Source organism: Ahaetulla prasina, chromosome 8, assembly GCF_028640845.1.
Source record: "Ahaetulla prasina isolate Xishuangbanna chromosome 8, ASM2864084v1, whole genome shotgun sequence".
Taxonomy (NCBI): Eukaryota; Metazoa; Chordata; class Lepidosauria; order Squamata; family Colubridae; genus Ahaetulla; species Ahaetulla prasina.
Window position 1 is genome coordinate 57112694 of NC_080546.1, and position 24391 is coordinate 57137084.

At 36.6% G+C, this 24391-nt stretch overlaps 1 protein-coding gene across 1 annotated transcript in view; it reads right to left on the reverse strand.

The window, feature by feature from the left end:
- Positions 1-24391, reverse strand: part of WDR17 (WD repeat domain 17) — an 89116-nt gene that overhangs the window by 26976 nt on the left and 37749 nt on the right. Inside the window, exons 11-19 of the mRNA XM_058193472.1 lie at positions 19651-19733; positions 18312-18398; positions 15508-15672; positions 13555-13757; positions 13309-13458; positions 12707-12837; positions 11866-11991; positions 9594-9749; positions 8254-8318 (exon numbers count right to left, since the gene is read on the reverse strand). Coding sequence (XP_058049455.1) covers positions 8254-8318; positions 9594-9749; positions 11866-11991; positions 12707-12837; positions 13309-13458; positions 13555-13757; positions 15508-15672; positions 18312-18398; positions 19651-19733 — 1166 coding nt within the window. The remainder of the gene's footprint in view (positions 1-8253; positions 8319-9593; positions 9750-11865; positions 11992-12706; positions 12838-13308; positions 13459-13554; positions 13758-15507; positions 15673-18311; positions 18399-19650; positions 19734-24391) is intronic.

A 24391-nucleotide genomic window follows, 5' to 3' on the forward strand; every position in this document is an offset into this window, starting at 1 on the left:
TTCCCCTGGAGTGGGTGGGAATAGAGATTTTGTAATATCCTTCCACACCAAGCCACACCTACCAAGCCATGCCCACAGAACTGGTAGTAAAAAAAATGAATTTCACCACTGGTTGAGGTCTGGACTTTGACTGGGCCACTGCACCACCTTGATTCTTTTCTTTTTCATCCATTCTGTTGTAGATCTGATGGTATACTTGGGATAATTCTCCTGTTGGATGATCCTGTTGGATCAAATACTCCACACTGTATTTGATGGTTAGTATGAGATGATTGTTCCGATATACTGTGTTTGATTTTCGCCAAACACAGAACTGTGCAACTAGCCAAACATCTCCACTTTGGTCTCGTCTGTGCAAAGGACAGTATTCCAGAAGTCTTCTGATTTGTTCAGATGCAACTTTGCAAATTTAAACTGTGCTGGAATGTACACCGCCCTGAATCTTCGGAGAAGGACGGTATAAAAATATGAATAAATAAATAAATAAATAAATAAATAAATAAATTTTTTTTAGAGAGAAAAGGCTTTCTTCCTGGCAACCCTTCCAAACTAACCATACTTGTTCAATCTTTTTCTGTCATGAACTTTAGCATGCTATCTGAGGCCTACAGAATCAGAGATGTAATTCTTGGATTTTTTGCAATTTCTCTGAGTATAGCATGGTCAGACATTCAGGTGGATTTAATGAGAGGTTCATGATCTACCCAGATTGATGGGCAGCTTCTCTAAGATCATTTATTTATTTATTTTATTTATTTATTTTATTAGATTTATAAACCGCCCTTCTCCCGAAGGACTCAGGGCGGTGTACAGCCAAGGTAAAAAGAGACAATATACAGTTAAAAATAAATTAAAAAAACTTATTACACGGTGTGGCCGAAATTAAAATAGTTAAAAATCTAAAAAAAACCAGTTAAAACTAAAAAGAAGTTTAAAATTTTAAACTAAACAATTTAAGAAAGCCCCGCACGAACAAACAAGTATGTTTTCAGTTCGCGGCGAAAAGTCCGAAGGTCAGGTATTTGACGTAAACCAGGGGGAAGTTTGTTCCAAAGAGTAGGGGCCCCCACAGAGAAAGATCTTCCTCTGGGGCCGCCAGCTGACATTGTCTGGCGGACGGCACCCTGAGAAGGCCCTCTCTGTGCGAGCGTACGGGTCGGTGGGAGGCATGAGGTAACAGCAGGCGGTCCCGTAAGTACCCAGGTACCAAGCCATGGAGCGCTTTAAAGGTGGTAACCAAAACCCGGAAGGCAACAGGAAGCCAGTGCAGTCTGCGCAGGAGGGGTGTCACATGGGAGCTACGTGAGACTCCCTCTATCACCCGCGCAGCTGCATTCTGGACCAACTGAAGCCTCCGAGTGCATCTCAAGGGGAGCATGTAGTGAGCATTACAATAATCCAGCGAGAGGTAACAAGAGCATGAGTGACTGTGCATAGGGCATCCCGATCAAGGAAGGGGCGCAACTGGCGAACCAGGCGGACCTGGTGAAAGGCTCTCCTGGAGACGGCCGCCAAATGGTCTTCAAGCGACAGCCGTGCATCCAGGAGAACACCCAAGTTGCGCATTCCCTCCTTTGGGGCCAGTAACTCGCCTCCAACAGTCAGCTGCGGCTGCAGCTGACTGTATCGGGGTGCCGGCATCCACAGCCACTCCGTCTTGGAGGGATTGAGCTTGAGCCTGTTCCTCCCCATCCAGACCTGTACGGCTTCCAAGCACCGGGACAGCACTTCGACAGCTTCGTTGGGGTGGCCCGGGGTGGAAAAGTACAGCTGAGTATCATCAGCGTACAGCTGATATCTCACCCCGAAGCCACTGATGATCTCACCCAACGGCTTCATATAGATGTTGAACAGGAGAGGCGAGAGAATCGACCCCTGCGGCACCCCACAAGTGAGGCGTCTCGGGGTCGACCTCTGCCCCCCTGTCAACACCGTCTGCGACTGGTCGGAGAGGTAGGAGGAGAACCACCGATAAACGGTGCCTCCCACTCCCAATCCCCGCAACCGGTGCAGCAGGATACCATGGTCGATGGTATCGAAAGCCGCTGAGAGATCTAATAGGACCAGGGCAGAGGAATAACCCCTGTCTCTGGCCCTCCAGAGATCATCCACCAACGCGACCAAAGCTGTCTCTGTGCTGTATCCGGGTCGGAAGCCGGACTGGAACGGGTCTAGATAGACAGCTTCATCCAGGTACTGGGGTAGCTGCCGTGCCACAGCACTCTCTACAACCTTCGCAATAAAGCGAAGGTTGGAGACCGGACGGTAATTACCTAAAATAGCTGGGTCCAGGGAAGGCTTCTTGAGGAGAGGTCTCACCACCGCCTCCTTCAAGGTGGCGGGGAAAACTCCCTCCAACAAAGAAGCGTTGGTAATCCCCTGGAGCCAGCCTCGTGACACTTACCGGGAGGCCAGCACCAACCAGGAAGGGCACGGGTCCAGTAAACATGTCGTAGTATGCAGCCTCCCCAGCAACCTGTCCACGTCCTCGAGAGTCACAGGATCAAACTCATCCCAAACAACATCCACAAGACGCGACTCCACCCTCTCATCTGGATCATCCCAATTTCGGTCCAAGCCGTCCCGGAGCTGAACGATTTTGTCGTACGATTTTGTCATTGATGATTTGTTTACTCTTTGGCATTGTGTTAACACACCTCGATGCTGGAGACCAGCAATTTCCTAAAACTTCGGCTTTTATAGAGGTAGTTATACTTGCTGATGATCAATTGATCGAGGGCACTTGATTATCAGCCTCAGGCTGCTATTTAGCCTCTTCATACTTATGGGAGCAATAAGGGTATACTTAGGTTTTCAACATGGTTTCTCCATTTTGGCTTTCCTTTTGTAAAATAAATGATGACATGGTGTGAGTGTTCTGGTGTTATTCCTGGGGTCTGCTGAAGACACTCATCCAGCTTAGAAGTTATAGTACCAAGAGCTCCTGTCACTAGTGGGACCACTTTGACTTTCACTTTCCAAATCCCCTCTAGTTCTTTCTTTAGGCCCTTCTCCAGCTTCTTATACTCTTTCTTCATGATGTTGCTGTCACTTGGCATATCTATCACCACCACTGTGTTATGTTATGTTATATGAAGCCGCTGGGCGAGGTCATCAGTGGTTTCGGGGTGAGTTATCATCTGTACGCTGATGATACTTAGCTGTACTTTTCCACCCCGGACCACCCCAACGAAGCGGTCGAAGTGCTGTCCCGGTGCCTGGAAGCTGTACGGGTCTGGATGGGGAGAAACAGACTCAAGCTCAATCCCTCCAAGACGGAGTGGCTGTGGATGCCGGCACCCCGGTACAGTCAGCTGCATCCGCAGCTGACTGTTGGGGGCGAGTTAGTGGCCCCAAAGGAGGTGGTTCGCAACTTGGGCGTCCTCCTGGATGGACGGCTGTCCTTTGATGAACATCTGGCGGCCGTCTCCAGGAGGGCCTTTTACCAAGTTCGCTTGGTCCGCCAGTTGCGTCCCTTCCTTGACCGGGATGCCTTATGCACGGTCACTCACACTCTGGTTACGTCTAGGTTGGATTACTGCAATGCTCTCTACATGGGGCTGCCCTTGAGGTGCACCTGGAGGCTACAGTTAGTCCAGAATGCGGCTGCGCGAGTAGTAACGGGAGCCGCTCGTGGCTCCCACGTAACATCACTGCTCCGTAGTCTGCACTGGCTTCCTGTGGTTTTTCAGGTGCGCTTCAAGATTTTGGTTACTACCTTTAAAGCACTCCATGGCTTAGGACTCGGGTACTTACGAGACCGCCTGCTGTTACCCTATGCCTCCCACCGACCCGTACGCTCTTACAGAGAGGGTCTCCTCAGGATGCCATCCGCCAAACAGTGTCGGCTGGTGGCCCCCAGGAGTAGGGCCTTCTCTGTGGGGGCATCAATGCTCTGGAACGAACTTCCCCCTGGCCTACGTCAAGTGCCTGATCTTCGGACCTTCCGTCGTGAGCTAAAAACACACTTATTCATTCAAGCGGGACTGGCATAATAGTTTTGAATTTTAATTTGGGGTTTTATTAATATTTTTAAAATTTTAAATCTAAATTTTTAATTACCAGCCTTTTGTAATCTGCTATGTTTTAAATGTTGGTTTTAATTGTATATATCTTGTGTTTTATCTTTGGCTGTACACCGCCCTGAGTCCTTTGGGAGAAGGGCGGTATAAAAATTTAATAAATAAATAAATAAATAAATAAATAAAATGTTCCATGTCTACTTCCATGATGTTTAGTTGATTGGCCATTGGTATGGATCTAGAAATCCCACAGGATCTTAATGTTGTTCTCCATGACAGTCTGTGGAATTTCCCATCTGGACTTAGGAAGAGTCTAGCCCAGTGGTTTCCAACATTTCCAGCTTTGTGGACTAGTTGGGGGGAAGAGGGGATGGTTCCATGTGAGTGGCAGGCGAGAGCAGCAACTCTATTTGTGTCAGTGGTGGCCACGCGTGCCTTTTGCTCGCATGCATGCCTGCTGCTCACACAAATGAAGCTGTGTGCGTGTGCTCACCCATTGAGTATGCAAGTGGAACTGCAGACATGTGCACACTTGCCTGCCACTTTGATGGCCTGGTTCTTAATGAGCCATGGCCTGTAGTGGGCAGTGGTCCAGGGGTTGGGGACCCCTGATCTAAGCCATACATTGTGAAGATGTTCCTGTACATAATGCCATCTACTTGGTTGTGCCATTCAGTGTATACTGTTCCTGTCTTCATCTTATATACTACCATTATGTGTTGAACTGTCTCCAATGTATCACTGCATAGTTTGCACCCCAGGTTCTATATAGTGTGGAAGATCATTGCTTCTATGCATTTGATACTTAGTGACTGTTGTTTTGCTGTTGTGATCAGTGCCTCAGCCCTTTCCAGTCTTTGGTAGGATTACTCAAATTCAAATCTCAAATCTCTGAAAAGCATACATTCCATGCAGGGTTTTTTCTTGCCATAGCATTCCCTCTGATTGATCTTCCTGCCATGTCTGCTCTTGACAGCAGCTCATCTTTGAATGACATCTTATTGATGTATTCCTGGATGCTCTAGGTTTATTCCAGGACAGTGCTTTGACAGCGCTCTCTTTTTTGCTATGTACAGTATCTAGGTGTTGGACTACGGATGGAAACTCCATACATTGTGAGGAACTTCACATCAGCAGCCTCCATATGTTGATATATATATAGCTTGAGGTCACCTGTGTAGAAGTGGCTGGTAGTAATTCCACTCTTGGATCTATATCTAGCCGTTGTGCATATCGGGTTGACAGTGTTCAAATATATGCAGAACAACATCAGGGGCAGTGTATCATCTTGGTGTATGCCATGCTAGATGGCCGGTTTTGGAAGCCATCTTGAGTTGAATTCCATTGCCTTCCTTAATTCCACAGAGTACTTGACAAAGGTCTTTCATTTTATGTTGACTTTGTATAATACCAAGCATGCACAGATCCATGGGTGTTGCACTGAGCTAGGCTTTCTTGTGGTCAATCAGATTGGCTATATAGACCTTGAGTCTTGAAGAACTGTTCTATCAATGAACAACTGGTGTTTTGAGCCTCTAGTATTATACCCAATGCCCTTCTGAGCTCTGCTCATATTAGTTGCTTGTATGGTCCTGTAGCTTGGCAACTATCATGCCTGCTTAGACTTTCCATGTTATGGAGAGGCAGGTTATTTGCTGGAAATTGGATGATGATGTCTTTTGGGAGGAGGTGTTTTTCATGATCAGCATTGTTCTTCCCTGTGTTACCCATCATGGATGGGAGAAATTGCTGTTAGTAGCTGGTACATCTGTGGTGCTAGGTGTTCATGCACTGCTATAGTTTTTTTAGCCAGCAGGTATGTCTCATATCCGTGCTGGGTGCTTTCCACCTCTTCAGATTCTTTTTTTTTAAGATTTTTTATTTTTTTTAAAAAACACACATAAACATAAAAATATTTTCAATCCAATTACTGTGTGTCGATGGGGTGGTTACATATCTCTTGTGCACATTCAACATAGAAATATCCTTAATTCATCTAATGTTACATTACCTGATCTTTTCATTAACCATATACCATATACATGTCAACAAATATATATTTTATTTGATAACATCATTCATTCCACCGTTCTAAAACCATTCAGTTTAGTATTTCAGTTAATAATAATCTTCCTCTAATCTTTACTAATAATAACTTTCCTTCTAGCCATTGATAAAATAAATCTTATAATATTGCTTTTCTTCCTGTTTTCTAATTTCAAATGTCAATTTACTCATTTCTGCACATTCCATTATTTTCCTAATAATTTCATTTTGCAAAGATATTTTCTCATTTTTCCAATTTTTAGCAAACACAATCCTAGCTACTGTTATAATATTCACCATCAGATATCTCAATTCTCTACTCTATATTTCTGGTATGATCCCCAGTAAGAAAACTTCTGGCTTAAAATCTATATGTTTTTAAATCATTTTTTCAAGCATGTGTGTATTTTAGTCCAGTATCTTTTAGCTTCCACACATGTCCACGACATATGGTAATATGATCCAGATGACTGATGACATTTCCAACATTTTTCGGATTTGTCCTTGAACATTCTGGCAATTCTTGTCGGGGGTAAATGCCACCTATAAAACATCTTATACAAATTCTCTTTATATGCTGTAGACATTGTCATTTTATAATTATGCATCCATAATTTTTGCCATATCCCTAAATCAATCCCATGACCAAAATTCTTCCCCCATGCAATCATCATTTCTTTAACTTGTTCTTCTTCTAGTTTAATCTCTAATATCCATACAGTTTCCTGATTAAGTTGTCATCAACACCTGTTAAAATCTTATCAAAACTAGTCAAATTACTATAGAAACCTTCTGTCTTGGAATCTTTATCATATCTGGAGTATATTTGCAAATAAGAAAAACAGTTCATTTTTATGCCTTCAGTTTCTAGTTCCTGCATTGCTTTTAATTCACCCTTTTCATTTAACAATTCTTTATATCTAACAATTTGTTCCTTTCTAAATGTAATTGCATATGAAAAAGCCTCAATAGTTGATACCCAAACTGGAATTTTTAAAAAATGGCTTTTCTTAATCCTCTCCCAATTTAATAACAAAGCCTCTCTTACAAAATGTCTTCTAAAGTACCTCTGTGTTTTAGCTTGTCCATACCATAAAAAAGCATGCTATCCCATTAGCAAATTGTGGCCTTCCAGAGTCAGTATTCTATTGTTCCTTAAGGTTATCCATTCTTTGATCCACATTAAGTCTGCAGCCTGGTAATATAATTCCCAGTTGGGTAACCCAAACCCCCCTCTTATTCTCACATCTTGGAATAGTTTTAATTTTATCCTCGCTTTTTTATCTTGCCAAATGTATTTCAGTATTATTTTATTCAATTCCTCAAAAAAAAATTTCCCCAATCTAATTGGAATTGTCTGGAACAGATATAATATTGTAAGCAAAATATTCATTTTAATCGTTGATATTCGTCCAATCAGTGAAAACTACAATTTTTCCCATTTTGCCAAGTCTGACCCAATCTGCTGTTTGAGTTTACTATAATTGTTCTTTTTCAAAGTGCTACACCTTGCAGTTAAAAAAATCCCCAAGTATTTAACTTTATTCATAATCTGCATCTCTGATCTTTCTGCTAGTTCAGCTTTTTGCTTCTAACATATTTTTTGTTAAAATTTTCGTCTTATCTTTATTTATTTTCAAACCTGCAACTTCTCCAAATTCTATTTTATCTATCAATACATTTATAGATTCTAATGGGCACCTCTTCAGATTCTTGATCTACTGTTCGATGCCTCATCTTGAATGTAAGGGTGATAGTGTTGGTTACATCTCCAATTGTTCTTCTGGGTCTTTTTCAGCCAGGATATAATGTGTAGTTGCTTCCTCAGAAGTTCTGAGAGCAACTACCCCTTCACTGTGTTAAAATGTTGTTAACAAGCTGTTTCTCAGTTAGTATGGATGTAGGTCTTAACCATCCATATTTCTGTCAAACATTTCATATATTCTTTCTTCATTAGATCTACCATTGTAGTAGCATTCATCAAAATACATAAGTGTGTATATGTGTGTTTATAGAGGAAGATGGAAAAAATGAGAAATTACAATACGCAATTTCTAATTCTTAGTTAAAAGTGATACATTTTCTCATGCAAAAGTATATATTTAACTGTGCAAAAGAACCCCTACCTTTAAGCATCACACTTCCAGCTGCAAAACATGCAGTACACCTTTAAAAGAAATCTTACCTTTGCATTAATTTTTTCCAGTATTTCATAGATACTCCAGGTGCAACTGATAGTGCTCTGTCCCACTGAAAGAATAAATTATGCCTAATATTACTTCTTCCACAGACTGTGTGTGTGTGTGTTTAACAGTTTTTACTTTTACTTGTGTTATTTATTTCTAACAGGACAGCTAAAATATATCAGTTATATTTATAAAGGAATTCTATAAGAAAACAAAAGTCAGTAAAGAAATTAGTATTTCTCACTGTCCAAGATAGAATTGGGAAAAAACTGTGTTTACTTCAAGGGGTAATCTGATGGACAATTAGGTATTTCCTGATGGATTATTAGTTCTAATAATCATTATATAGTTAGTTTCACTTTTTTAATAATAAAAAAGATAGAAAAAGTAGTATTTTAGTAGCAATTACCCTGTTTCTCCCAAAATAAGACATCCCCTGAAATAAGCCCAATTGGACTTTTGAGCGCATGGCAATAAAGCCAAGCGCTTATTTTCAAGGTTCAAAAAAATATAAGACAGGGTCTTATTTTCGGGGAAACAAGGTAATATAAAAGTTGAAAATATTTGAACTGTCCATACTATCCATACAGTATTTAGCGTCTCCTAATGATTGCCTGGCTAAGTCCCTGCAGCTTTCTCGGTAAGATTTCAGAAGTGGTTTGGCATTACCTCCTTCCTAGGGTTCCTTCCTAGAGTGGCTGGCCCAAAATCAGCCAGCTTGGTTTGTGCCTAATCCAGGACTAGAATTCCCAGTTTGTTGCCAAATGCCTTAACAACTATACTAAACTGACAGTATTTGAGATAAGTCAAATATCCAATTTATTTTTCTGGAAGCATCAAATAATTATATGCTTAAAGTATAATTGAATGGAATTAGTAAGCATATTGGTGTCTAGTCATGCCGGCCACATGACCACGGAGACGTCTTCAGACGGCGCTGGCTCTTCGGCTTTGAAATGGAGATGAGCTAGAGTTGGCAACGACTAGCAAGTATGTGCGAGGGGAACCTTTACCTTTACCTTTTAGTAACCATATAATAGAAGTAACATCTAATACATAGTCAGAGACAGACTTTACTAATCATTTCTTGTTAAAAATAAAGCAAAAGATAGAAACAGAAGTCCATTTATATATAAAAAATAATTGACAAGTTACCCACCATTCACTTATTTAAAACTCTTACACCTTAGACTATTTGCAATGTCTTTTGCTCTCCTTTCCCCAACATTTTCTTTTAAAGTGATTTACATTATTAGTATTAGTATAATATTTAGTATAATATATTTATCTACTGTAAATATAATATATTTATCTACTGTAAAATTGTCCAGGTGTTTACCTCTCCAAGCTCCACCATAAGTTCACAGTATCTCTGAATTTGACCTAGTCTCAGATGTATCTCTGCTGCTTCTTTTAGCCTTTTCTCCTTGCTAGGTACACCAATGCCTCCTCCAAATTTAGACATCTTTACTGTTGTAAGTTCTTGTGCTTTGGACTAAAAGAATAAAACCAAAATAAATTGTTTCTAAGACACGTGCAAAATGTTGCAGGCATGAACTGTTCTGAACATTTAAATATTTCAGAAGGCCATGCCTAAACACAACTGCTTTGGTTTGTATACATAACAAAATGAAGCTGTTTTGTTCAGGAACAGATACAAATATGGGTAGTATAGAAGTTATTCAGGGGAAGAAATGTAGGAAAAAGTAGGACATCAGCAGTTTTGGTGGATGAGAGCAGACAGGGAAGACAAGGTGCTGGGAAAATTAGGTGGGTAGATGCTGGAAGAGGAAACAATTGGAGAGAGTCTTGCCCTATCATTCTTGCCCTATCTACCCTGAAAAATCACTCCAGAATCTTTCTAGATTTGATCTGATATGAGAGACAACCAAAAATATTTGTAGTTTTTTTTTAAAACCAAAGAAACAGTTAGGTAGAACTTCATATTTTTTCCCCTAAATTAGAAAGAAACTGTATTTTCCATTTCATGCATAGCTGTTTTCTTAATATATGACCAATTGTCATAAGTTTCCCCTATCTCTAGAATGGTTCATATTTTAACATAATTGTTCCTATCACATACAGTAGTTAATACTCCTATGATTATGTGAAAGATGCAAAAGAGAGAATGAATGTTTGATATAAATGGGTACCTAAACAAATCTGCTTCTTTTTGTGACTCAAAGGAATCTTATTTTTGTTCCTCTAAGCAAAATCTTTTCTGGTAGATCACTTGGTTACACAAAGGCAGTTGTCTGGAAGATAATTCATATGCCTTATGACCAGTGGCTCCTATTGTATATTCCTGGGCAGTGCATTTCTGATTTGCAGGAATTGTCTTCTTTTAAGGTTTTTTTCTGTGAACATTTATAGCAAATCTTAACTGGAATTCATTAGGAGCAAGTCATGCTAAATAAAAGTACATCTCTTTGTTTCAACTCAGTTTGCTGATGTATTTGCAGAAACATCCCAAATGTTTCAGATGTAGATACTTTAAAATGTACAAAAAGGTGATCCATTATTAATTGCAGAAAGGTAAGGTTTCTGTAATTTCTGTAGTATATATAAAAAAAGCCAATCCTTGATCTGTTCGTTTAAAATATTTCTTTAAAAATTTGCATTAATTCAATCTAATACTGTAGTTTTTATAATAAGAAAGTTTCATTACAATTCTTCTGAAAAAAAAAAATAAACATAGCATTTCTATTCTTGTATAACTAAAGTAGTAAAATCTGCATAGTAATTCAGAACAGAGTTGTTATATATTTTGACAATTGTACACTAAGGATTTGATTATCATCTGTAACTGCCATGCTTAATCTAATAAGGAAAAATATAAGCTAAACTAAATATAGCCTTAAAAACATTTAGCTCTATAATCACTGCCCTTCAATGGCTCAAATGCAGGAAGAGATATAAAAAGAGAGAAAATTGGAAATTAATATCCAAGACCGGGTTTCAAATGTTTCTTCCATCCATACTGTTTTAGAGAATTTTATTCTATATTTTTTTTGCAAAATTTTTTGTATGACATTTTTAGTAGCTATAAGTCTTCTTCTCATCAAGCTATACCGGTCTGTAATTGGTGTTGCATTCGGGGTTCTCACAGTGCCAATGAAGTTGTCAATTAAACTTCTGCCCAGTTTAATTGAGAAGACAGTTTTCAACATTTTCTCTAGAGATGTGGGGGTAGACAATCTCCAATTAGCAAGAGTTCCCAGCTCCTTGGATTACTCTCCACAGGAGTGAGGCCAAAGTATTCTAGTCCCCAAAGCGCATCACTCTAATTTGTAATGAGCGATCAAAGGAAGGACTTTGCCATTTTTGCTGTTTTGTTCTCCTTTGCTGGCAAAGAAAATAATGAGACGAAATAATCGGAAATAGGAGGAAATAAGGACAAGCTGAAATACCACTTTTTTTTTTTACTCAGTGAGATTCTGCTTATTATCTTGCCTTTTATCTCTCCCCAGTCTCAACAAACAGAGGGAAGGAGGCTCATATGGCAATGCAAATTCATTTTTGCAGTTCTATGAGAAAAACTATGGCTACATAGACATGCACTGCAAAACCAAAAAGGATACAAAGATATTCAGTCTGAATACTTAACTTACCATTCTAAATTTAACCAAATGTTTCATGTGCATAATTCCTTTGCAATAATTCTGTGGGAGCAAACTATCATCTTGACCCTTTATTACTGCAACCAGATCCCATAAGTTTTTACTGCCTCCTCGGGGCTAGAATTATTTTTAAAAAAAGGAAAATATTGTTTATGCCATATTAGAATACAGTCTGCAATTAATGTCTTTTTCAAGGTCCTCTCAGGAAAGTATTATATTTACTGATTCATGGTATTTAGAGAGGCTCCATAGGCTGCTATTTATTTCTAAGTGTCTGTGATCTTTTGCTATTTCTGTCACTATAAAATTTTATTATTTTAGGTTGGAACTAATTTTTCTGTGCATATAAGAATTAACTGCTCAGTAAAAGTCATATAGTGAAGATATGATTTCAATAAATCATAAATAAATATTCATTGGCATTGTACTTTGATTTATGAACTCTTGCCTTTGTATTATTTATGTAGAGTTTATTCTAGCCTAAAACCATAATAAAGTCTTTACACAGTTCAAATTTCCCTCTCTAATTTTCAGGTATGTCTAGACTAGACTTCATAATAAAATCTTTCAACAGAGAGCAAATAACAAAGAAAACTGCAGGTTATTTGCCTAATTTAAACAAGGGCTTCTATATTACATATAAAGAGTTTAATCGTTTAGAATGATTCAAATCTGCAGCATTTAATTTCCACTTAAATCAATATACTTATGTTTTGACCACACCAATTGATTTCAGTGAGCCTAAATATTAATCTATATACAGTAAATAGAGACTATCAATGGAAATTTTATATTGCATATATACATTTTTTTAAAAAAAAGTAATACTTACTGATAAACATTCTGAAAACCATCTTAGCTTTCTTCCTCGAGGATTACTGTTTAGCTTCTCTATTTCTTGTTTAATATCCCTAGATGCTTTCCCACATAGCAAAGGAGGAGCACCTATTTCAACCGCACGATCTATTAAAAACCAATAATTTTTGAAAAGAGAATTGAACATAATATCAATATATATTTTACCTCATAGATTAAGACAATTATACATGCCAAACCCATGTAGGACCTGAAGAAAATACAGTGCTACTTTGGTTCTCAACTGCTTTGAAACTCATCAGATTTGGAACTCAACACATTTTGATGCTAAAATGTTGTCCTGGTATTCAACATTTGTTTGATATTCAACACACACACTAAACTTGTCGGTGTTGGCTGCCTTATAACTCACTACATTATTGCTTATGGGAAAAAATCTATTGGTACTCATCGTTTTTGGTACTCATAGCACCTTCCAGAAGCAATTAATGATGAGTACTAAGATACCACTATAAATGTATTAGAGATATATTAGAGCCTTTCACAAAAGCCATAAGAAAATATGTGGAAATATGACCATTTTGTAGATAATCTGCTCGTGTGCTATCATTTACCCACCAATGTTTCCAATTATCTCATCCCATGATCTGTCTGCCAAGATGCATAATTGGAGAGGATTTATCAGAGGTGTTAAAGACCAAAGTCTCACAGTTGAGTCTCGGGAACAAGAGGCCATAGTGAAGGGGCAGCTGGGATGACACGTTAATCCTAAAGAAAAGGAATTAAGGAATTTCAATGCAATATTTAAAAAAAACCAGGATTTTCAAACGGAATATAAAATGTACATAAAATCAAATATGTTACCATAAACATCTGCACCATGATCATATACAGTGTCCAGGCATGTACCATCTCTTGTGTCCCATACTTTGATTGTATAATCCCAACTGCCTGATATCAATAGATAAGGTATTTCTGTATTCCACAACAATCCTCGTACTGGTGCTGTATGCCCACTAAGAATATTTATACAAGCATCTTGTGTGTAATCCCATATCCGAACAGTGCTATAAAAAAAAGATGGCATTTTATTGCAATATTTTGATCATCTTCAGATAAAACCACAAACCTAGTTGTGGTGCATGGAAGAATCTTGATAAGAATTTGTCGCAGCACCCTATTTCCTGAGTTTTATCTTACTATAAATTAAGGGACATGGTCTTAGTTTTTCAATTTAGTGAAAAACTAAGACCTGATGTTCCAAAATAATGGTTTTTCATTGTCACGGGAATTGCCATATCTACACTGGGATTTGAAAATAATGTTTGTTTTTTTAAAGGAACTTGTGATAATATCCATTTGTCACAGATAACATGGAGTAGTTTATGTTTAATCTTATAATTACTCACACATATATGAATCACCATTTCACAATTTTATGTGAAGCATTTCTCCACTTTATAGTATCCACCCCCTTTACTTTTCTCCACTGGAGGGGAAAGAAACATGGTTTTCTCTGCCGCTTTTTCCTACTGCCATGATATACTTATTTATTCAGTCCTACTGACTTTAAGTGAGACCTATGTCTAGTAAACATATTTAGAAATGCAGTTGAAATCTTCTAAAGACTGCTTTAAGATTATGGAAAGGATACCATATTTAGAACTCAAAACAAATGTAATAAAGATTGGGATATTCCACAAAAGGACAGGTGATTATATAACACCAGTATTCTGACTTGGCTGATGAAAGTGATATAGAACTACATAATTATAACAGAACTATCTATTAGAGAACTGCATTGTTCAAGCTATAAATAATCATTAAATACCGTTAATGCAGATTATACTATGGGCTACATGCAATCCTTATCTGCTCAATCTGTTCACTCTTCTTCTGGCAGTTCACCCAGTTATAAAATAATGCAATATATTTCTAACATTTTCCCAGCTTTCATTCTGATATAATTAGAGGCAGTTTCTTATAGCCTTGAAAGATGCTGAATGAAAGCATTCAGCTGGTGACATCCATCTTCCCACTGACTTGTATCATACTGCACCAAATTACAATTGGCTGCATTGCCATAGAATGTAAGTTGCTACGATAGGCAGCATACTACGAAATGTAAATAAATAAATCATTCTTTGAAATCATGGTGGCTGCATTAAAAATGCCAAAATCATAATATGATTTGCTTCTTTGCAATCTTTGGAGAAACCAATTTTTGCCTCTCCTACATATAGATCATAGAATATCAGATTTATAACACAGGCTAGTTATGTCAACCAGCAAATAAGTATTGTATAGTGTAGAATTCAGATAATAATTAAAACATTACTGCAAATATTAATACGTTCCATTCAGCATGAACCTAAAGAATGGGCACCAATCCCAATTTTTATTAATGAAAGCAGTTTGGTTGCAGTCCAGATTTGAATTCCACAGAATTTACCCTGATATTTGGATTTTAGCCAAATGTTTGAATGTATGTGTATGTGCACAGATACTGTATTTTACCTGTATGCTAGTGAGATAAATGATTATGGTAGTGGAATTCTGTGAATAGGTTCTACAGCACAAATATTAATGCATTACAACATACATTTTATTCTATCACAGGCCTTGCAGGGGAAACCATAGTAAAAAAACATCAGTTTCCTTGAAGGAGGCTACAATATCAGCAATGGTCTTTCAGAACAGCTTAGTATTTTATGAATACTCCATCCTTCACTAAATCTAAAGTAACTATTTCCTTACTTCAATAATTATAGACAAAAATCTAGTTCTATGTAGTGACATAAATTTAAAGGTACTTGCCCATCATCAGAACCACTGCAAAGTATTCCTTCCCTAAGGGGAGACCATCTTACATGAAATACTTTTGCTGTGTGCCCACTGAATACTTTCAGTGGCTGATCAGAACTTGTTGCTAGATAATAAACACGGACATTTTTATCTTCACATCCCGTTGCTATCATATCTCTGTAAGAAAAATCACAGCCATCAATTATCATATTTGAATTTCAACTTCTAAAATTGCTAAGATCAAGGTTATTAAGTATTAGGAATAGATATGAAAGGAGATGTGTGATAGACAATTACTTTACTACAGAAAATAGAAAGGGGGAATATTTTGCTTATTCACAGCATAATTGTTTCAAATCATTATTTGGATATTTAAAAACAAAGGAGCCTATATTAAGGGGAACAAAATAACAACAATAACAATACAGAAATTCAACTTTATTTTTATTTATTCATCTTATTTACCACACTCATAAAAAGGGAGATTTGTTTGTATGCCACTCAACTCCCAATGATTCTGAGTGGCTCACAAGTTAAAGCATTTAAAAAAAATAAAAGAAAAAAAGATGACCAAATTGAAGAGGAACTGTATTTATCTCATAGTAATCATTTCTGACATTTTGATAATTTTTCCTAGAATGTTATAAAGGTAAAGGTTCCCCTTGCACATATGTGCTTGTCATTCCCAATTCTAGTGGGTGGTGCTCATCTCCGTTTCAAAACTGAAGAGCCAGCACTGTCCGAAGATGTCTGTGTGATCATGTGGCTGGCATAACTAAATGCCAAAGGTGCACAGAACACTGTTACCTTCCCACCCAACATGGTCCCTATTTTTCTACTTGCATTTTTTTTTACGTGCTTTCAAACTGCTAAGTTGGCAGAAGCTGGGATAAGTAACAGGAGTTCACCCCGTTACGCAGCAGCACTAGGGATTCGAACCGCTGAACTGCTGACCTTTTTATCAACAAGCTCAGCTTCTTAGCCACTGAGCCATCACATCCCACACTGCGTCACACTGGTATACCAGTGTGGAAATAATTTTAAATGTCCTTTGTCCAATTGCCTTTGTAATAATTATTTTCTGGGACTATAAGTGCTTTAAAGTGTTTTAAAAATGGTTTGGGATGCACGGTTATACAACTGCAGAACTAATTAAAATTTCCACATCTTTTTTCAGGTTTCCATGAAACCCTGAAAAAAGTTGCACTATTTTAATGAGTGCCTTAAAGACATAACAGTTTTAATTAACATTATAGGAACTGTGTTTGTTTTTTAGATATGTAGAAAAGCCTAAAAAACAAATGCAAGTATTTTAAAGAGATACTTCACTCTTTATTCCAAAGTACCTCCTCAAAACATTTTGGAAGCATACAAGTCCTACTATTTCCAATAAATCTTTTAGTAAATGTTTTGCTTAGAGTGATCTTCTGAGGTTCCAGCACAATATAACACTTGAGGCTATTCAACTATATAAAGAAAAATTACTATAACTATTTATAAAATTAAATATATTCATTTGAAATACACACACACACACAAAATCAATCATTTTCCAGTATTGTTGGGGTTTACAGTATTGCCAGCACATATGAAAGGAAAGTCCAAACATTGTTACAAAATCTTTCACTATTGACATATCACCCTAACCCTAAAACATTCCCACCCCCCAAAGGAAATAATGTAAAAAACTGTTTTTTAAAAGGCTTCACTATTTATTATCTAATCCAATTGAGTCTGAAAGCTCTGATATATAAAAGCGTACAGGAGTTACATAAAGAAACACTTTTCAGCTTTTTCTTATATATCCCATTATTTCCTTGGGAAGCTTCTTTGTTATATCTGAACCAAATCAAGTCTAACATTTCTAAATGCCGTTTTTCTGTAGGCTAGTCCAGCACAAGCATTGGCTAGCATAGTTTTCAACAATAGTTGAGAGCAACTCCTTTTTTGCCACATGCAGTTGAAAATAATACTAATTTCCTTAGGGAAAAATGTGTTGCAAAACTTATTTGTATTTACAGTATGTTTTATGATTTTTGTATATTATAATTGGCCATGGATGAAGAACAAACTTAAGAAATGTTTATAAATAAAATGAAGACTATCAAGAGGAAAATTTCTTTTCATCTTTACCCTCTGTCAAAACTGTGAAACTATCAAACAATGCCAAAAAACAAAAAGAAAAAAAACGAAGCTGGCATAACTAAAGTCTAAACTTTTTGAACAATTTTGTCAGCATAGCCGATTTTATTTGCTTGCAAATCTGCTTTCAAGTGGCAAAACAAAGCATACTTTCAAAATTCTGATGTCACAGCACATGGCATTCATTTTTTACATTGAATTTTTTTAAAAAAGATATTATAGTGAAAGTTCCCTTAGCATCTATTCTAATATAGCAAGCAGCTATAACTGCCAGTCATCATGAGACAAAGATAAAATTAAATTAACTGGGTTAGCAAATACTATTTTAATTAATTGAAATAGTTATATTATGTATATACTTCATTTGACTTTTATAAATATTAACCTTAACTCTTGATGCTACATGTGAATATAGTTAAAATGTAGAGAATGCTTGTTTCATAATTGTTAAATAACTGGAACAAGTCATGATTAATGAAACAATAATGAAGAGTGGTAACACTGGAAAAAAGGTAATACAAAGCAAAGTTGATCTTATCTGACAATGTTACAATACTAGAAAAAATAGCCTAAACCAACAAATATATAAGTGACAGTGATTTTAGTATTAATTCTTTTTAGTGAAAAGAATTTAGAGATAAATATATAAGGAATTATATGTAATAGTAACTCACTTGTTATTTTGACTCCAGTCACAGCCAAAAACTGCAGCTGGGTGTTTGTACTTGTGGAGAATTTTGCCATCAATTGTCCGAATAATGCTGAATTACAACATGACAAAACATATCAGATATCAATTGGGTTTTTATCAGAATATGCAACTAAAGTTACTGCAATAAATGTTTAATTTTAACAATTTTTAGAAATGTATAACAAAAGAAGTCTATTGTATCAACCACATGAAACAAACCAAACAATCCTATGAAGCATTATATATGTGAATACATACAAATCATTCCTCTGGAGCAGAGGTCTTCAAACTTGGCAGCTTTAAGACTTGTGGACTTCAATTCCCAGAATTCTCCAGCCAGCATAGCATAGCTGGCTGGAGAATTCTGGGAATTGAAGTACACAAGTCTTAAAGCTGCCAAGTTTGAAGACCTCTGCTCTGGAGTATTATTTAAGTTACTGATAAATCTGTATCATTGTCTTTTTCAAAGTAACATGCAATTCTACATCATGATCTTTTATTAGTTTGCATTTCATCAGAAAATATAGCCAGATTTTTTTAAAGCTGACAAGGACTTTTAGCAATGGAACTCTAGTTTATCCCAAAGTGAGCATTATATTATGAAATTATGCCTATACATTAAATTTCATAAAAGATGCACGGGATATAAAATGTTGATTTAGAATCAGAGAGTCCCAGGTTCACCTTCAGCCAAGGAAGCTTACTGGGTCAACTTGGGCCATTCATTTTCTTTCAATTCTACTTATCTGAAGGCATGCAAGGGCTGGAATTCTATGCCTCATTTTTTTTCCACAATACCTGCCTATTAATAGAGAAAATACCATTATTTTACAGTCTTGTAAAAATGGAATTCAGAATTACATTCATTATCACTATTTTAAGACTATTATGGCTGATCTCTAGGTTCTCAATGCAATTTAAAGCCAAAACTAAAGATAGTTTTGGCTTTAAAGCCCTCTGCTGCTTGGCACAAGAATACTTGCAAGATTATTTTCTCCACCCAGTTTTGATATATCTGATCAGTGCAAAAAAGAGCTTGCGATAACCTACTTCCATGAAATGAAGCAAGTAGTTTTCCTGTTGGTGCAGTTGCTTTTGGAAAAATCTTTCCTCAGAAATTTGATCAGCCCCCACCGTGTTGCCTTTTCATAAGGTAAAAACCTAATAAATAAATTCTTTAACATCATATGCATATTTGGAAGAAAAACTTGATGTTCTTGGATATGAAATGCCTTGTTAATTTATTATTTCCTAAAATGCCATACAATTAGGTATAAATAAGAATTATGTGGCAAATAAAATTGGTTTCAAATGAGACTTACCAGAACCCATCACCACTGCAGGTTGCTATCCTTTTGGAATCTTTATGACTCCATGCAATGCAGAAGATCCCATTCTTCCCATGCTTCAAAAAATGTAAAATGTCTATTAATAGGAAATAGTTCACTCCTTTTTGTCTTATTTATCGATGTATCTATGAACATTCCCCCTTGTCTTTATTACCATATTGACTTTGATATGCTGACATGTCTTTCTCATTTCTCACCAGCTGTGTTTGATAGAAAATTTTACTTTACTCTTCATTCAATAAAATGCACTGTTATATGCAGTTGGTTCAGAATGCAGCTGCGCGGGTGATAGAGGGAGCCCCTCGTGACTCCCATGTTACACCAATCCTGCGCAGACTGCACTGGCTACCTGTGGCCTTTCAGGTGCGCTTCAAGGTTTTGGTTACTGTCTTTAAAGCGTTCCATGGCATAGGGCCGGGCTATTTACGGGACCGCCTACTGCCACCGATTGCCTCCCACCGACCCGTACGCTCTCACAGAGAGGGACTCCTTAGGGTGCCATCCGCCAGGCAGTGCCAGCTGGCGGCACCCAGAGGAAGGGCCTTCTCTGTGGGGGCTCCCACTCTCTGGAACAAGCTTCCCCCAGGGCTGCGCCAACTTCCCGACCTCCGAACCTTCCGCCGCGAGCTTAAGACACATCTATTTATTTGCGCAGGGCTAGCCTAGGATTTTAGTTTTAAATTTAGTTTTAATGGGGTTTTATATTATTTTAGCGATGTTTTAATTTCGGCCTATGTAATAAGTTTTTTAATTGTTGTTTTTACTTGTATTTTTCTATGTTTTATTTGGCTGTACACCGCCCTGAGTCCTTTGGGAGATAGGGCGGTATAAAAATTCGAATAAATAAATAAATAAATAAATATATTTTGTAATTTCCTTATTAATTAAATGTGTAGGTTTGTACATATTTATTTTATATACATTTGTTAGCTCACTAGTATGGTTCTGTTTTTTTTAAATGTAGCCAAATGTTGTTTTATTGTCTATAAAATCAATTACACTGACATTTTAGATATTTCTGTTTATTATTTTATTACCAATTTTATAATATTTGTATCATCTTTAATCTGGTATGTTCTAACGTTTATGTTTTCTAAACAGAATAGTAGTCATTAAATGGAATGAAGGACTGAGTGAATGACTAACTAGTGGGGTGAAAATTTATACAACACTTCTTTTTAAAATGTGGAAACAGCTCCATCTTTTTTTCAGGGAAGCACATCTGCCTTGGAAGCTGTTTCCAGTTATACAGGCATGCAAAACATGTGTAACTGTTTCAATATGAGAAGGAAAAAATAATGAAGCATATCAGTTGTGCATGAGAAGGCATGAGAGGACTGCTAAAAGCAACATCTGAAGCTACCACAAGGACTTGGAAAAAGAGCTGACTTTTTTAATTACTAGAACAATATGCTTTATTTGAGTTCTCATATAATCTAAAGCACTTATTCTGAAAGTTATACATAGACTTATAAATAATAATAGAACAAAATTATATTTACAGATCCCAAATTGTTATAATTATGGAATATTTTTACATGCTCATTTATTAAATTTCTTAATAAAATAGTTTCTAAGCATATAATTGCCTATCAAAACTTGGAATTTGTATGTTGGTGACATACAGTATATAATACTATCAAATTCTTAAATTAATATTTAAAATATAATTACTGATTAAATACGATAGTATTTTATTCTGAGCTGCAGTGGTGGGCTTTAAAATACGTATCCAGGCTTTCCAATATGAGACCCAGAAATCAACATGGCTAGCTGAAACTGCAAAGATTTGACACTTTACTATATACTGAATGAAGTACATAATTATAGACTCTATCATTTAAGAAGATGCTTCCATCTTAAGAGGTACAAGATGCTCTTTTAGAAAAAAAGTAAGAAACTTACTCAATTAAATTCAAATTAAATTATATCTAATTTATACCATTAGACTTTCTCTCATAGACTCAAGCTATGAATGTAATCAACTCTGGGGTATATAAAGTGCTGTTACAAGTAGAATTACACACTAGATGCCCCATCACTGAAGATTCTGCAATTCAAATTGATATGGAAGTTCAAATAGCTTGAACGGAGGCAATTTCTTACAGAAGTTTTTATATTCTAGTAACAAAATATAAAGTGAATGTGTATAAGTATGTAAGCAATATGCAGTAAATACCTACTTTTTGTCTATGATTTCAAAAATTCTAAATATAAATATGGATAATGCTTTTTGCAGATACTTCTGCAGACACTTTTTGCAGATACAAGCAGCAACTAACGGCACACATTTAAGTCTTTATAATGTATGCAGATGACATAAGACATAAGATAAAGGAAATTACATGTCTAACTAGACACATGCACGTTAAAAATCTTCTTGGATAGATTCTGGAAGTATAATTGCAAGTTATTCCAATGAGAAATGAGGGAGGGACATACTGGAAAACCATTGTGTATATATAGATGGTAACTTTTGATTGAATTAAAAGGAATACAACATATAGAAGAAATGGAAGTTCCCAGTCTTCTGTTATCCCTTTGATCTGAGAACTTCAATCCAACTGAGCCTGCCTAACGTTTCTCTAAAGTTGTTGACATTGACTGCCCTGACATCTAGTGCACACGTTCAAGTATATTATGCTCTTTCACAATCTATAGTAGCCTGAATCCCAAGATGATATTGTCACTTCTCAATTTTTCCAATGCTGTGATGTTAGTTTAGTTTCCCTACTGATTAGGATAAAATCCATGAGACTTATCTCTTTGTCTTGCCTGAAAAATGAAATAATCCATGGGGAATTTAGGGCAAATCGAAAACTTGGTTGAGCTAATTAAGGTAACTGAAGTATCCAATAATGAGAGAAGTGATAAAGACAGGGATCATTTTTATAATTTAGTATATTAATCTCTAGCACTACTCTACAAATAATATTTTTTCTCTCCCTTTCTATGTATTTCTATTGACTTGCTCTAAATTGTACTCATCGCATTCTTTTCCCCTAAAACCCGCCCCAATTTTTTTTACGTGGTTAAAGAGTTAAAAGTTTTTTAATTACACACTTTTTAAACTCCTCCTACTTGGCTTTCTTCCATCCTGAGTGACACTTCTTGGAGTATTGTTTCTATATATATATTCCCTATGCATCATTTAAGAATACCCTATCTTCCTTAAGAATACTTGCATATGGACAGTTTTGCTTTTGATTTCTTTACTTTACTTTTTTAGAGTAGAAATTAAGTTTTATTTGGCCAACAAATACTACCACCATGTTTTTGTGGGGAGAGAATGCAGCAGCTGCCCTGCTAAGCTCCTCTTTGTTCACTTAATGAACTCACTGGCTGCCTTACAGATAGTCCTCAACTTACAACTATTTGTTTAAAAACCATTTGAAGTTACAATGAAAAAAGTGACTTACTTATGACCAGTCTCACACTTACAACCGTTGCAACGTCCCCAGTCACATGATCAAAATTTAGGCACTGTACCTGGCATGTACTTCTGATGGGTTGAAGCATCCCGAGTCATGTGATCACCATTTGCAACCTTCTCAGAGGTTTGTTATAAGCAAAGTCGATAGGGGAAGCCAGATTCAGTTAATGACTATGTGATTCACTTAACAACCACAGTAAAGAAAGGTTGTAAAATCAGATGTGACTCACTTAATGACCACAATAAAAGGTCTGATCCAAATTGTAGTTGTAAGTCAAAGACTACCTGTATATGCATCCTGAAGTTACTGAATTAATCCACAGCAAACAATGCTCCTATCACATGCAATGAGCAATCAGTAGTAGTTATTAGGAAATAGCCCAAAGTAGCAATTAATCAATTGCTTTTTCATCTTCTTGTGGATTACATTTTTTTCTTTGTCCTCTTTCTTGTCAGTTGAACTCCTTTGCCAAACTGCCCTCCTTGGTTATTTGTTCAGTGGCCTGAAAGAGTCAGGAAACCTTTGCTTTCAGAAGGTTTCTTTGAACTACAAGCTATTCAAAGTGTTCCACTCTTTGAACTACAAGTTACTTCTCAGCATCGTCTAAATACTGTACCAATTTGTTAATCAGACCAGACAACAGTTTTACACAGAAAAAAATACTATTAATACTATGTGGAATCCTTTTAATTTCACTTTAACAATTATGTTAATAATCAACCCTTATATTAGCCTGCCAGGGAAGCCTTAGAAAAACTGCCAATCAAGACTCATTCCATTCATACTCAGCAATCTAAAAATAAAATAGAACAGTAAAATAGATCTAAGTAAGAATCAATATCCAGTGTAGCTATTATGGAATCTTTTAACTAGCTCAAAAGATGTACCAAAATAAAATAGGCTTAACTCCCTACAAAAAATTTTTCCGACTACGAGTAAATAATTAGATTAGGCCAATAGCACTAGCAATAGCACTTATATACTGCTTCACAGGGCTTTACAGCCCTCTCTAAGCAGTTTACAGAGTCAGCATATTGCCTTCAAAAATCTGGGTCCCCATTTTACCGACCTCAGAAGAATGGAAGGCTGAGTCAAGCTTGAGACGGTGAGACTTGAACTATCAAACTGTAGGCATCTGGCAGTCTGCAGAAGTACCCTGCAGTACTGCATTCTAACCACTGTACCCACTTCTTAAAATAAATCTTAAAAGTACCAATAATAAGTAATGAGAAAAGCCTCAGAATATTTTAATTTTCAAGCAAAACACAGTGATACTCAAA